We start from the raw sequence: 16442 nt of genomic DNA, 5'->3' as shown, positions 1-16442 counted from the left end.
AGACATCTTAAGGCATTATCTGAAATCTTTGACATAATTCAGAAGAATTTTGAGTTAGTTGAGTCTTTAACAATGTGGGCATAATTTTCTTCTAGTGTTTATAAAGTAAAATTTTTTTACTGAATTGCATTTATTTTTAAGAAAAGCATTTCGTAGTAGCTTGTCGGATGTATCTTACTATAGATTTATAATTGGGAAGAATCAATGTTCTTTTTAGACTTGTGTGAATTTATTTTTCATTACCTGAAAATAATTTAAGCTCCCAAAGCAGCACGAGTTTTGGATATCAATTTTGGACCCTAAAAATTAACAACAAATAAGAATTCTCAGTCAGCCAAGGTGTGGTTACACATGCTTATGAATAAAACAAGTAAAAATAATGATATAATTTGAATAATCATCTATTTGAGACTAAACACTCAATATTTAACTTAAAGCAATGATGAGAAGGAAGGGGTCAGAACTTAGATTAATAGAGACAGAACAAGTAGAAGGGAAATAATGAATCTGATAAATTGTGGGAAATGTAACTGAGCAATACGTATAGATATTGCACAATGTGAACCTATTTTGTTGTGCAAATTTTCACTAAAAAAATAATAAAATATCATCTATTTAAAAAAAAAAGATAATATATCTCTGATGCCAGCAATCTGGAACAGTGGAAACTAGAAAGAAAAAGTACATTCATAACAACAGCAGATTTGTGGGCTTCTTATACCAATTTCTAGGATCTCTGGCAGCATACTGATTTAAACACTGGCCTGCTAACTACAAGGTTGATGGTTCAAACTCACCAGCCACTCTGAGGAAGAAAGATGAGGCTATCTGCTACTGTAAAGATTTAAAGTCTTGGAAACCCTAACAAGTAGTTCTACTCTGTCACTATGATCAAGTTCAACTCGATGACAAAGGGTTTAGTTTGGTCTTTACCAATTTCCAAATTCTTATCAATCCTCACTGTACTTTTTCCCTTCCTCCACAAATCACAAGTCATTAGGAGAAAGGGTTAAAAAAAAAAAAAAAAAAAAAGTTTGAAAAGAAATTTTTAGATTACAAATCTTTCTAGTACTCAGTAGTTTTTAAATCTTCCGAAATCACACCATTTTGTTTCTAAAAGACATTTAAATCTGTCTGGTATTGTTTTAAAGTTGTAGGTTTATTGCATTTTCTTGCCATTACTCACTACAGTAAATTCTGTAGCAAGTATTTTGAGTGTGAGAATGAGTTCATTTACCTCTTTTGCAAAACAGTCTTCCTGCTCCTGGGCTTGGCAACACTTCTCCAAAAGGCCGCAGAAGTCTGTTATGACTATCTCAAGTTGTTCCTCTCTTATTTGTGGCTTTTGTTTCACAAGGTTAATGAGAAACCTGTGATTTAAAACACAGAAAAATATAAGAGAAGTCAATTGTACAATGGCATTTTTCTAAAGCATGTCTTTGTCAATAGCTTTCAGATTCGTGGCAGCCCACCACCACATCACTCACTGACTGCACACAGCTTCACTAATATGTTTATCAGATAGGACTTGTTGTTGTTGTTAGGTGCCATCGAGTCGGTTCCAACTCATAGCAACACTATGTACAGCAGAACAAAACACTGCCAGATCCTGAGCCAACCCCACTACTGTTGTCACGTTTGAGTCCATTGATGCTACCACTTGGCCAATCCATCTCACTGGGGTTCTTCCTCTTTTTCTCTGACCCTCCACCTTACCAAACATGATATCCTTCTCCAGTGACTGGTCCCTCCTAACAATAGGTCCAAAGTATGAGAAACGAAGTTTAGCCATCTTGGCCTCCAAGGTGCACTCCGGCTGCACTTCTTCCAAAATGGATCTATTGATTCTTTTGGCAGTCCATGACACTTTCAACATTCTCCTCCAACACCATAACTCAAAAGCATCAATTCTTGTATGGTCTTCCTTTTAGGCTAGGAATATGCCCAGTGCTTCACTGGTCTGGACTTGTGCACATTATAAATGTATATATACACACATTTATATGTATGTATATAATCTTTTTCTCACTTGCCTAGAATATCTTTTCCTATTGTCTCTTACAGAAAGCCTTGATGGAGAAAGATGAGACTCTACTTCTGTAAATATTTACAGCCTCGAAACCCTACACAGGATTATTATGAATTGTAACCACTCAACAACATCTAACAATAACAGGAAAACCAAAAATGCTTTATCCATGCTTAAAGACTCGGATGTGTCTCATTTTCTAAACTCTGGATTTCCACAACTATCCCATCCTGATCTGAATGCCGGCAGCACTAACTGCATGCACTACTCATTTAACAGTGCTCCCATGTTGAGACTACTGCCAACCACAGGAGCAGGAGAGGCTTGCAGAAGAGGTGGCATTCTTACTGTCTCTTGAAACATGCCTCGGATTTTGATAGACACAAAAAGGAAGAGCAGATTTTCCAAAATGGGAGAAGACCATGCAAAGCACATAAACATCAGCATGCGTGGAAGTTTATACAATGTGAGTTCCATTGACTTGCATTACTGAATGTCTCCCACAGTGAGTTCAATATACATATTCTTGGCAGCAACATGGTTGAATCAAATTGTATAGTTCTCTTCAAAAAGTATATAGTGCAAAATAAAATTCAATGGTGTCTTTCCAGTGCTTAGAATGAAAGTTCTCAGATTTGAGGCAAAGATATATACTATTTCCCAAATAGATGACCCAGTTTTCCCCAATGCTATAATGCATCATGTAATAATAATAACTGAAATTAATTTGTAAACAAAAAATTATCTGTCCTAGTGAATTTTTCCAGATCTACTTCCTATTGAGGCTTCAAGGATACTGAGACAAACTACAGGCATACCTTGGAAAATCTGAGTTCAGCTCTGAACCACTGCCATTCAGTGAATATCAAATATCATAGTAAAGCGAGTTATATGAATTTTTTTCTTTCCCACTGCATATACAAGTTATATACAAGAGCTCTGGTAGTGTAATGGTTACGAATCGAGCTGCGAACCACAAGGTCAGCAGTTCGAAACTACCAGCTGCTCTGCAGGAGAAGGATGAGGCTTTCTGCTCCCATAAAGATTTATAGCCGAAGAAAACCTGTGCACGGTTGCTATGAGTTGGAACCGACTCCACGGCACATAACTACCACCATATAAGTTATAGTTTATACTATACTGCAGTTTACCAAGTATGCAATAACATTTTGAAAAGCTTTAAATACTATGAGAATTGCCAAAATGGGACACAGAGCCATGTAGTGAGCCCATTCTGAGGGAAAAATGGTGCCAACAGACTTGCTCAACGCAGGGTTGCTACAAACCTTCAATTTGTCAAAAATGCAGTATCTGTAAAGCACAATAAAGCAAAGCACAATAAAATGAGGTGTGCTTTGGGGTAGTAATGTTATAGTAGTGAGCCTACAAAAGTGAAGTGTGCAAAGACAGAAGTCTCAACTGCTATTTGGTCTTGTACTTTCCATGCTAACAAATAATCATGTCTTACTCTTGCTTCATCGTTTGCAATGCTACACCCGGAGCTTGGCACAGATCCTTCTGGAAGTGGAACTTGGCAGCAGAGAATTCTGGAGGGACATATGTTTCATCAATAAGCAAGTTGCTAAAGCATGGCCTTCTGTTGGCATATGAAGAAGAACAGCATTGGCCAACACCAGGGTTTATGGGAGTCGCTTCGTGCCTGATACATAATTGTCCAATAATAAGGTCAGCCTAGGTAGCAGAAAGAGAATAAAGAAAATGGGATGTTAGCCACAAGTTGGTTCAGATTTTCAGAAAACTACTGCAATAAATTTTAATGTCCAGTCCTGGTGTGGTGCCATAGTATAAGCACTTAATCATAAGCTCAGTTTGAACTGCAAGGTCAGTGATTCAAACTTAACAGCTGCTCCTCAAAAACCCTATACATGGCTGCTATGGATCACAATTGACTCGACAGCAGTTAGCAACAACAGCAATCCTTAAGTAATATCACAAGAAAATTTGCTGTCTTTGTATAAGATAATGTTCACCTTCTTTTTTTTAATTTTTATTATTAAACACAGCCATTTGTGTTTCATTAGATCCATGCTTTCAGTTCTCTACATACCTCCAAAGGAATTTTTAAAAAATAAAAAAGATTCTGCTATGAACTAAGAAAATCAATACATGGCTTACCTGTCCATGTAAAACTATAAATAATCCTAATTGTATAATATAAATTAAAAAGAAATACAACCAATGCCAATATGTGTCTTTAAGTGTCAAAGACTCCTACTGTGGTATCCTCATACCATCCACATCTCAGAGAAATTGCTTTAGCACAAGGTAATAGTTTGGACTCCACGAGTGGTGTAAAGGGTTAACATGCTCACTGCTAAAGAAATATTTGAGGATTGAGTGCACTCAGAGATACCTCAGAAGAAAGGCCTGGTGATCTACTTATAAATAATAAGTGAAACACAGTCCTACTCTGACAGACATGGGGTTGTCATGCGTTGGAATCTACTTAATGACACCCGGTTTGTTAATAATTTGTAATAAGAGTTAATATGTTTGGGGTGCACAGTATGTGGCTTACTAGTGCTGTGGATTGGTTTATGTGGATTGCCTCCTTTAAGACAGTCATCTCATGAGTGTTAAATTTCAGAAGAAAAAGCTCAAGCTTAGTGAGACAAATGTGGCATAACTAAAAGGTAATAAAGAAGAATGAAAACATATTCAGAGGGTCTCTAGCACCTACTCTCATAAATCATTGCAACTTCCTTCCCCAAATCCTCCCAAAGTATGGAAATCAGCAAATGAGAAAGGTAATGTTTAATTACAGGAAACTCTCTTTTCACTCCTGACCTTTAGTGAAAATTTCCAAGACATGAAAACTAACTAGGAAAGAAGTCTCTGTGATCAGAAATAGGAAAAGCAAGTAAAGAATATTGGCCTAGCTAACTGGAAAGTCATTTTATTATTTAGAACATAGGAATAACTCAAGACTGATAAAAAGATCAAATTGTCCATAATAGTACAAATATATAATAAATATAGCAATATAATATATAAAATAATACAAATATTTTAATAAAATACATAATAAGAACAAAATTATACTACAATTAAGCCACAAAAGGCCAAAAAAAAATTTTTTAATGGCTACAATTAAGATGACTATTTTTAATCTTTCAAGGGAAAAGCTTTTTTTAGACATTAAAGTAATTAGTGAACAAAAAAGAGGATATCATGAGTTGGATAACTTTTAGGTCATCCCATTTGTCTTGCACATAGTTTGCTCAGATACTGTTGAGTAAACTGACTGTGTTTTTAGCAGCCATTCTAAAGGAACAGAAAGCCTCCCCACATGCCAACCATACAGAGCTGAGTCCTCATGCCACCTTTAAGTCTAGTACATGAAGAAAGCCCAGTAAAGCCTTCTCCACATTGGTTTTTATCATTTCCCCTATAGGCGAATGATGAAACTATTGTGGTAAAACAGGGCCGAAATGAGATGGGACTAAAAAGACAGGTACTTACTGCGCCCTCACCACAGGCCAATTGCTTTTCCTCACTTAGATGGCAGCAAGCAGTTCCTGTGGCAGCCATTTTCTTGGTGAGGGCTAACAGCTCCGGTGTGGTCAGCTGAGGGGCTTTCTTCGTATAGGCAACGAGAAACCTGAAAGTAGCAGTTTCCATAAGTCCTCATGAGGTTTGGACTCCCTGCTCCTTCCAAAGGACCCTGGTGTGACCCTGTGGGATAAAGCACTGGACCACAAGGTCAACAGTTCAGACTCACCAGCTACTCCTGGGAAGCCCTACACAGGGTCATTATGAATCAGAACTGACTCAATGGCATTTAACAACAACAACAACATGTTAGCTGCTTCCGGTATCACAATACATGCGATTCATCTTCATAGTATGTGGGGTCACCTTTTGATAGGAATTTACTCTAAATGAAACAGAGTAGAGGACTCCTGATCCCAACTTAAAAAGTTTTATTGGTTTTAATTTTGATCTTTCAGGGTTTTCACTATTAAAAAAATGGATATCTTTTCTCCAAAAATGTGTGCCACAGTCACAGACCAATCAAGTTGCTCCCTAAATCAGAGAGGCAGGGAAAGCTACCCTCACCCAAGGGAATGGGCAACACAGTTCACACCGACTTTCACTCAGAAGTAGGAGCAGCAATTCAGAATGGTCTTGGGCCATTCATTTGATTTTATCAATAATTTTAAGGAGCCTTGGTAAAGTAGTGGATTATGAGCTGGGCTGCTAACCACAAGGTCATTAGTTCGATTCTACTAGTCATTCCACAGGAGAACGCTGAGGCTTTCTGTTCTCATCAAGATTTACAGCCTCAGAAACCCTATACAGGGTTGCTATGAGTTGAAACTAACTCTGTGGCACACAACAACCACCACCATTATTTTAAATCAGTAAAATTAGTGTTTACAAAAAACATACTCATTTTGTAAGTAATATTCTCCTAAATTCTGGAAGAGGTCACAGCTTCGCTTTGCCAATGTCTGGCTTTCCTGGATGTATTTCTCTAATTCTTCTTCCTGGAAATACAAGCATTATTATATACCTTTTTTTCTCTGATTGAATATATTATTTTGTATGTCAGTGATAGTTTTATTTTATTCTATTCTATCATGAATTTTATTTTATTCTATCATGAAACCAATCTTAGTGATTTTTTTATATTAGGGATAGTAAGGCATGAATTTTGATAATTAAATAGGCTTTCTGGAGATTGAGTTTAAAATTTTGTGAATCACAAATTATTTGATGGCAGAACTCAGTCTTTGGGTCAAGGTTTACAGTTCTTCCTGTACAAAAACCCTGCCCTTTTAAAGTTTAAAAACAAAAACCAATAAACCTGCCTTTCTGGAAATGTTGAAACATTGATAAAATTACATTTTTCATGTATTTGCAAAGAACTCTTGGTTAACCTATTTACTTGTAAGCACTAACTATTATCAGGCGTTCTGGTATGGCACAGTAGGATTGGCAATGGATTGCTAACCGCAAGGTTGGTTGTTCAAACCCAACAGCCACTCCTTGGAAACGCTATTTAGGGTTGCTATGAGTCAGAACTAACTTGAAGGCACTTAGCATTAGCAATTTATTATCAGGAGGGACATGTTATCAAGAGGAACCAGTCTGTGGTGAAAGACATGAGGCATGTAAAAGTAAAGGGTCAGCAAAAATAAAAACCAGGAAGACCCTCAACAAGACCAACTGATACCATGACTATAACAATGAACCCTAACATAGCAATAATTGTGAAGATGGCCCAGGGCTGGGCAGCGTTTCATTCTGTTGTACATAGAGTTGCTATGAGTTAGAGCTGGCTCAACGGTACCTAACAACAACAATAATAACAATTATTAGATAATTATTTAATAGGTATAACTAGTTAACTACTAGCTAATTACTAAACACTTTGAAAAAAGCACAGTATTTCAATCCAATGTTTCTTATTCTTACTAACTTACCCCTTTATCCTGGCATTCAAGATGGTTTTCAGACTGGGAGCACTTCTCCAATAATTCCTGGTATCCTTTAGCTACCCTTAGGATTACTGGAACAGCAAGTTTAGGATGACGTCTTGAATATTCATGAGTAAAACTAAAATATGTGGGGGGAAATGTGATACATTATTAAAACTAAGAGACAAAATGAATTACAAAAAATGACTTCCCTAATTACTCCTATATAATATAGCATATAGGAACTGATGTTCAAATAAATAAACCTGGAAATCAAATATGATTTGAACTATAATGGTGACTAAATTATTAACAAAAACAATAATTTCTCAAATTGTCCTATTAAATGGTATTTTGTTCTCCTCGGTACTTCCAACTTTGGCTTTTCAATTGTGGACTTTATATACATTCATTCAACATATATTTTTTCAGTGTCTACTCAAGTTAACATTACTTTAAGCACTAAAGATTCACTGATGTGTACAATAACATCTTATTCTCAAAAGCATATATTGAAATTATACAACAGATACTGGTTATGTGGTTGCATAGCATAATTGATATAACCGATTTTATTGAAATATACATACAAAAATATTGAATTGGCAAATGTTGTGATCTTTATATTTTTACAATATGTGGGGTGGGGGGAGCATGCATTATAGAGAGACCCACATGAGCCAAATCCATTGCCATTGAGTCTGTTCCAACTCATAGAGACTCTATAGTTCAGGATAGAACTGCCCCATAGGATTTCCAAGACTGTCAATCTTTATAGGGGTACTGCCACATCTTTCTCTACATAAGAAGACAGATACAAATAAACAAGAAATTGATCATCTAATTGCAAGTAGTAATAAACTAATGAAGTGAATAAATAAGATAGAAGGTGAGTGATACGCAAGGTTGGAGGAGTCACTAATTCAGAGCATGACTTGAGAAAAGCCTCTTTGGGCAGCTGACATCAGAAGAGAGACCTAAGTGAAGAAAATTATACAAGTGTCTGGGGGAAGATCATTCTCAGCTGAGAAAATTGCTACTGCAAAAAACCTTTCCAATTGAAGTACAGTTACTATTAAACAAACAAACACTGACTTTAGATGTGTATAGCTGTGCAAACGTAAAGATAATGATTGAATTTACTGATTATATCCCCAGGTTTTAGAAATTAGTTAGTAGTTTCCATTCTACCACTAATAACGAAGTTGTCGATGTGTGTTTTTAAAATCTAGACTTTTTCATTGTTTGCATAATTTTATTTAGCAGTGTAAACAATGTGTGAATGGCTAGTTCTAAAGCAATAGTAGAGAAGTATCCTAAGGGAATATTGTAAAGAAAGCCATTATTGTCATCACTACATTAGAACTGTAGACACAAATTCAAAAGATCCTTGGTGATCATTTGTATACTATCCGAAAAGCTACACAAAGCCTTTTTATAATAGTACCCATGGATACACACTGTACAGGAAAGGAAAATGTATTAATTTGAATAAATGCTTCCCTTAAAGACAAATAAAATGAGAACATGGCTTATTAGTTATATGGCAACAAACTACTATACTGAAAATGTCTCTAATCATGATTTGATTGTCTTACAAAAATGAAGGATACATACGGTTATAAATTAAATAAGCTCTGGTAGCATAGTGGTTACAAATCAGGCTGAGAACTGCAAGGTCAGTAGTTCGAAACTACCAGCTGCTCCGTGAGAGAAAGATGAGGCTTTCTGCTCCTGTAAAGATTTATAGCCTCGGAAACCCTGTTCAGGGTCGCTATGGGTCCGAACCGACTCAACAGCACTTAACAACAACAACAATTACAGTAAAAATCCTCCTTTTGAGTTTGATTTTTGGAATGGAAATCATTTCTGAATACTCTTATTTTTTTACAAAAATATTCACATCCTACTCAGAATTACAAGGAGCCTTGGTGGGGTAGTGGGTTACACGTTGGGTTGCTAACTGCAAGGTCAGCAGCTCAACTCCACCTGTTGCTCCATGGGAGAAAAATGAGGCTTTCAGCTTCTGTTAAGATTTAGAGCTTTTGGAAACTCTACACAAGGTCACTAGAATGGGAACCGACGCCACAGTACACAAACACCACCACCACCACCATTTGGAAGTACAGTGGTTGCCTTCATATGAATAACTCACACAGGCATAACAATGTTTCTGATTCCAGAGGAACGGATATAAAATAAAATAGCAGCTTCATAAGCAAGCCAATTAATTATAGCAAAGGGGAAAGTGTCACCGTGACAAACTGGATTGCACTTCTTATTCCTTTGATTATCTGCTTAAATATACTTTGCCTCAGAACATCCTAACATCATCCTCTTGTACTGAGCTCCAAAACCACAAACATTTCAGTAACTCCCCCAATCAATAACACAAAGCACTCAGTCACAGAATACTGGACACTTTCGTGAACATACATTTGCATAGTATTTTACCTTGCCAGAAAGAGATCTTTTTCCAGTGGAGAAAATTGGTTGAAATCTCTATCTCCTAAAAATCTGCCTAGATTTGGAGATAAGCCTTCAGGTTTGTCATCATTTTCTGCTCGAATTATGCAGTGACCAAGTTCAAGTGCAGGCAATTTGCAGCATTCTGCTATTTTGCTTGACAGATTATCTTGTTGAGAACAGATGTAGGACATAATTTCTTGCTGAAAGAGAAAAAAATAAAGTCTAAATTTTTTCATCTATTTTGCAATGAGGAGCCTCAAGAAAAAATGGAAGTAGAAATCAGGAGTGTGTGTGTGGCTGGGGCAGGGAGAGGAAGAAAGGAGAAATGAGAAAAGGTAGGGAGGAAGAGTGTCTCATCACTCCTTTCCACCTTCACCGTTTGTTCAATTTTTCTTTTCCTCGTTGCCAGCTAAACCCTACCACATTATTTTCATAGGAAACTTTTAAAGCAAAGGAGAAATGTACTCAAAAGACTCGGCAGTCCCTGTACATCTTTCTATTAGCATTCAAATTTGCTATTACTGTCACTGTTACAATCATCAAGTTGATTCTGACGGATAGCGACCCTACCAGACACAGTATCCAACACTGTAAATCTTTGTAGGAGCAGACTGCCTCATATTTATCCCGCAGAGTGGACTGGTGGGTTCAAACAGCTGACCTTGTGATTAGCAGTGTAATGCTTAAATAACTGCACCACCAGGGCTCCTTTCAAACTTGCTACTAGACAACATTTGCAATTTGGTAAGCAGTTTCTGCTCCCATCATCAGAACAAGTTGCAATGACTTACTGTGGCCTCCAGAGGTCAGATTCCTATTACAGGATTGAAAATTCTGCCCATTCTCACCAGGGACAATTAGAATTCATTATTTAATCATTAAAATACAGTTCACATACTATATTGAAATTAAATGTTCCATTTGAAAGTAAAAAGGGGACTGTGAGCTAAAAAAAAAAACAAACATTTTTTTTAAATGACTATATAAATCACTGCTAAACACAAGGTATGGTTGTTGTTAGGTGCCATCGAGTCGGTACCCTATGCACAACAGAACAAAACAACTGCCCAGTCCTGGGCCAACCTCACAATTTTTGCCACGCTTGAGCCCATTGATGCTGCCACTTGGCCAATCCATCTCACAGGGGTCTTCCTCTTTTTCTCTGACCCTCCACATTACTAAACATGATATCCTTCTCCAGCGACTGGTCCTTCCTGACAATATGTCCAATGTATGAGAGACAAAGTTTGGGCATCCTGGCCTCCAAGGAGCACTCTGGCTGCACTTCTTCCAACATAGATCTGTTGGTTCTCTTGGCAGCCTGTGGCACTCTCAATATTTTCCTCCAACACCATAACTCAATTGCGTTAATTCTTCCACACTCTTCCTTATTCACTGTCCAGCTTTCGCATGTATATGAGGTTATTGAAAATACCATGGCTTGGGTCAGGCTCTCCTTAGTCCTCAAGCTGACATCTTTGCTCTTCAACACTTTAAAAAGATCTTGTGCAGCAGATTTGCCTAATGTAATACTCGTTTAATTTCTTTACTGCTACTTCTATGAGTGTTGATGGTTGATCCAAGAAGAATGAAGTCCTTGACAACTTCATTCTTTTCTCCATTGATAAGAAGGTTGTTTACTGGCCCAGTGGTGAGGGTTTTTGTTTTCTTTGCATTGAGATGCAATGCAAATTGAAGGCTGTGGTCTTTGGTCTTCATCAGTAAGTATTTTAAGTCCTCATCACTTTAGCAAGCAAAGTTGTATCATCTGCATATCGGTGGTTGTTAATGAGTCTTCCTCCAGTCCTGATGCCACATTTTTCTTGACAGAACCCAGCTTCTCTGATTATTTGCTCAGCATACAGGTTGAATAAGTATGGTGAAAGAATACAACATTGTCGCATACCTTTTTTAATTTTAAACCATTCAGTGTTCCCATGTTCTGTTCAAACAACTGCCTCTTGGTCCATGTACGGATTCCTCATGAGCACAATTATGAGTTCCATAACACTCATACTTCACAATGTTGTCCATAGCTTGTCATGACCCACACAATCGAAAGCCTCTGAGTAGTCAATAAAGCATAGGTAAACATCTTTCTGCTATTCTCTGCTTTCAGCCAAGATCCATCAAACAACAGCAATGATATTCCTCATTTCACATCCTCTTCTGAATCTAGTTTGACCATCTGGAAGTTCTCTGTCAATGTATGCTTGCAGTCATTTCTGTATTCCCTTTAGTAAAACTTTACTCGCATGGGATATCAAAGATATTGCCCAATGATTTCCACATTCTGTTGGATCACCTCTCTTCGGAATGGGCACAAATACGGAACTCTTCCAATCAGTTGGCCAGATAGTTGTCTTCCAAATTTCTTGGCATAGATGAGTGAGTGCAGTTCTGATTCACCAGAGGCACTTGGATACCCTATACAGGACCACAATGAGTGGGAACCGACACATGGCTCACGCCAATAACATATAAGAAAATTTGTCAGTGAAAGACTAAGAAAAGTGACCTAAAGGAAAAACAAAATAATTCTTGATGTCCCTGATATACATGTAAAAATGTACGTTTAAAAGGAAAAAATAATAGTAATAAGTGAAGTTTTGTTTAGTGTCATTGGGTCAGTTCCAACTCATAGCGACCCTGTATAGAGTTTCCAATGAGCAGATGGTGGGTTTGAACTGCTGAGATTGTGGTTCGCTGTCCAGTATTGACCCTACAGCGCCTCACCAGGAGTCCAATAAATGAAGTAGTAAAGTGTATTTTAAGGATGACCTTTCAGTTCTTCTGCCCCAAATTTTCATAGCAGGATTTTCTGCCAGTGCTCAGGGATGCCACCCACAGGGCACCTTCTTTCTGACTTCCAAGAATATCTCAGCCAAACTGAAATGGGAATGGGCTGAAAGGAACATTTAGTTACTTCCTGGATTCTCCAACCCTAGCTTCCAAAGCTTTTTGAATAAGTTGAATAACAAAGAGCTGTGATTTAAAGTCTCCTGAGGGAAAAAAAAACAAACAAGTGTATCATTGGGAGCCAGGAACAGAGAAGGCCCTTGAATATTATCTAGGAAGTCTGGGTTTGGACTAAAATAGCCAATGTCATAAGACTTAAATTGTCTTGTGTGGCTCTGTAGGGTAATGCACTGGACTGTCAAATCGGTTAGAACCACAAGATTGGCAACAACCTTACACAGAGTTGTTATGAGTTGAAACAGACTCGATGGCACTTAACAACAGCAAGGCATAGTTGATACATCTATTGTTGGGCTTTGTTTGTTTATTGGTTTGTTCTTTTTTCAATTTTAGTTTCCTCATTGTCCTGTTCAGTTAGTTGCTGCCAAGTTATTCAGACTAATGATGGCCAACACTTACCAACAACAACAACAAGTGTCCCCATTGGGTCTTCAAAGCACAGAACTGCTCCGTAAGGTTTTTAAAACATATGAAGCAGACAGCTGCTAGATTTTCAGAAGCCGATGGCACACTTGTTGTTGTTGTGTGCTGTCGAGTCGGTTCTGACTCATAGCGACCCTGTACAGGGTTTCTGAGGCTGTAAATCTTTAGATGGCACCCTGGGTGGGCACAAACCATCAGACTTTCTGCTAGTAGTCAAAACTTAACATTTGTGCCTCCCAGAGACTTCCCCTTAGTTCACCTCTCCCCTGGAGTATTTTTCATTCTGCTGCTCCTCAGAAACCCTATACAGGGTTGATATGAGTCGGAACCGACTCCTTGGAACTTCACAACAAGAATAGATTTGAGTCCTTGTATGGCACTGTAGGATAAGAGCTGGACTGCTAACCAAAGGTTGGTAGTTCAAACCCACCAGTCACTCCTCAGAAATCCTATATAGGTTTGCTATGTGTCAGAACCAACTCAACAGCACTAAACAACAGAGTAGGATATGCACTGGACTGTTAACTACAAGGTCAGTGGTTCAAACCCATCAGCCCCTCCTCAAAAACCCTATAGAGTCACTATGATTTGGAACTGACTCAATGGCACTTAACAACAACAAAGGCGTGCTTACTAACATTCTATTAGGCATATCTCACTTTTTACCACGTACGACAGTCTCTGGTGTTATTCGTGTTCGATCATTCACTCAGTAAACTGTAACAGAGTGTCATCCATGTACAAGGCATTATGCTGGCCATTCTACTAAGATGTAGATGTTGTTGTTGTTACTAAGTGTCTTCAAGTGGGTTTCGACTCATAATGACCTTATATACAGCTTCTGTGACTATAAATCTTTGAGGAAGTAGAAAGCCTTATCTTTCTCCAGTCTTCTTCACACAGCCAAACTTGTGGTTCACAGTCCAGTTCTTAAACTACAGAGCCACTGCACTCCTATTAAAATAGCAGTAGACAAAAGACAGTGCCTAACCCCAAGTTTCATTCTGTTGTATATAAAATGGCCAGAAGTAGGAACTGACTTGATATCAACTAACAAGAACAACCCCAAGGAGGTCACATGTCTTAGGCATCATTGTTATTGTTATTGCTAAGTGTCATTGAGTCAGTTCTGAGTCATAGCAAGCTTGTGTAGTATTTCCAAGGAGTGGCTGGTGAGTTCGAACCACCGACCTTGCAATTCAAACCAACCTTCTGGTTCAGTACATCATCCTGCAGTGCCACACCAGGACTCCATGGATGCATATATCAATCATATCATGCTATAAATTCCTGGAGGTCAGTTGGTATCTTAATAACAAGCATCACTCACTGTGGCTAGTGTGTAGAAAGTACTCAGTAAATATCTGTTAAATGAAAGAATCAATGAATACACTAAAAGGAAAAAATCTACTCCTCAAAATCCTATAAGGAGCCTTCCTGAAAGATTACCATCTCTTTTGGAAGGAAAAAATGGCTGAGCCCTGGCCTCACAAAAGGAGAAGGGACTCGCCTCAGGAAAAAGCAGGCTCAACAAAAGATGGCTTAAATTGTACTATTAGGAAGTCTGTCACTAGCTTCACTCAATTAGCTAGGAAACCGTCTCTGTGGTTAACTAGTCAGGCAACATTTCAGATAAGAGAAAAAGAAAGAAACGTCAAGGAAATGGCAAGGAGAGGAAATATGTCATATTTAGAAAGCCAGATACTTCACCCCATCATGCAGACACTCCAGCACATTTCCTCTGCAACATTCCTTATGTGTGTGGGCCACATCCAGAACCAGCTTCTGAATTTCCGTAAAATTTGCCTTGGTAAACTTTTGACTCAGTTTAGTAACAGTTCTGGAAATAAAAGAGGTGGGTGAGGGAGGAAACAGTAATTAATTTTGTTTCTCAAGTTTAAAATACATTTATAGATTTTTCGTATCACTTCATGGAGCACTGGTGGCACAATGGGTTAAGTGTTGGACTGCTAACTGCAATGTCTGTGGTTCAAACTCACTAGCTGCTCCATGGGGAAGAAGATGAGGCTATCTGTTAAATATTTACAAACTCAGAAGCCTATGGAGCAGTTTTCCTCTGTCTATGGGCTCCTGGTGTGGTGCTTTAGGATCAGCGTTGGACTGAGAACCACAAGGTCAACATATGAAACCCACCAGCTGCTCCCTGGAAACCCTACAAAGTGTGGCTATGAGTCAGAACCCACTCAGCAGCACTTAACAACGACAACAACATAGGGTCATTATGAGTTAGAATCTACTCATAGGCGGTGGCTTTATCTTTAATTATCACTGCAGCTCCAAAGAGGAAAGACTGAAATGTTCTTGTTTAAAAAAAAGGGAAAAGAGTCATTGATGTTCTCAATCACAACTCAATCGTTTAAGGTAGAGGCTACGGAAAACCATGACCTGGCCCCACAACTAATTTATCTTTCCCCAAAACCTTTCCTTGAGGTTGAGATGAAACCTATCCCTCTTTGCTGTTCATCTCTGATGAACATTTGGCATCATTATAGTTAATGGATGGAAAACACTGAAAGGATAAACAATTAAGAAACAGAAAATTCCATCAGGATAATAATCTCTTTTTGTTTGGTTTTGTTTTTACTGTTGTTGTTATTGTTACTATGTGCTGTCGAGTCAGTTCTGACTTTTAGAGACCCAAGGAGCAGTTGGTAGGTTTGAAATGTCAACCTTGTGGTTCACAGTCCAGTGCTAATCCTACAGCATCACACCAGAAGTCCAATTTGTTTTTTCTAGTGATGGAAACAATACTTCTGAGAATCTAGGGAAGTGTAAATATGTGCAAATCAGAGAAACAGAAGTGGAGCCACAAAGCATTTCATACATATGTCATGGCTAAAGGAGGGAAGTTACAATTTGGATCCTTTCTGCATATTTCATTAAATTTTAAGTGATATCTGCATGAAACCACTGCTCCCTAGCATAGCTGGGGTTGTTGCTACTGTTGATGATAATGGATTTCTTTATAAAGTTACAACACTTTAACTTTAGTCATGTATGAATAGCTAATGATAAAGCTATTGTAATAATCTCATAATTTATACTTTGTTAAATAAATTTAATTTATATAATTTATA

At 37.9% G+C, this 16442-nt stretch overlaps 1 protein-coding gene across 1 annotated transcript in view; it reads right to left on the bottom strand.

Moving 5' to 3' along the window:
* Positions 1 to 254: 254 nt before the first annotated feature.
* Positions 255 to 16442, bottom strand: part of AFP (alpha-fetoprotein) — a 25127-nt gene continuing 8939 nt past the window's right edge. The window contains exons 7-14 of the mRNA XM_006871588.1: positions 15055 to 15184; positions 9928 to 10142; positions 7480 to 7612; positions 6443 to 6540; positions 5513 to 5651; positions 3498 to 3721; positions 1238 to 1370; positions 255 to 299 (exon numbers count right to left, since the gene is read on the bottom strand). Of these exons, the coding sequence (XP_006871650.1) occupies positions 255 to 299; positions 1238 to 1370; positions 3498 to 3721; positions 5513 to 5651; positions 6443 to 6540; positions 7480 to 7612; positions 9928 to 10142; positions 15055 to 15184 (1117 nt within the window). The remainder of the gene's footprint in view (positions 300 to 1237; positions 1371 to 3497; positions 3722 to 5512; positions 5652 to 6442; positions 6541 to 7479; positions 7613 to 9927; positions 10143 to 15054; positions 15185 to 16442) is intronic.

The sequence above is a fragment of the Chrysochloris asiatica genome, unplaced genomic scaffold, assembly GCF_000296735.1.
Source record: "Chrysochloris asiatica unplaced genomic scaffold, ChrAsi1.0 scaffold00169, whole genome shotgun sequence".
Taxonomy (NCBI): Eukaryota; Metazoa; Chordata; class Mammalia; order Afrosoricida; family Chrysochloridae; genus Chrysochloris; species Chrysochloris asiatica.
Note: the sequence above shows the minus strand (reverse complement) of the source record. Positions and strands in the feature narration are given on the sequence as shown.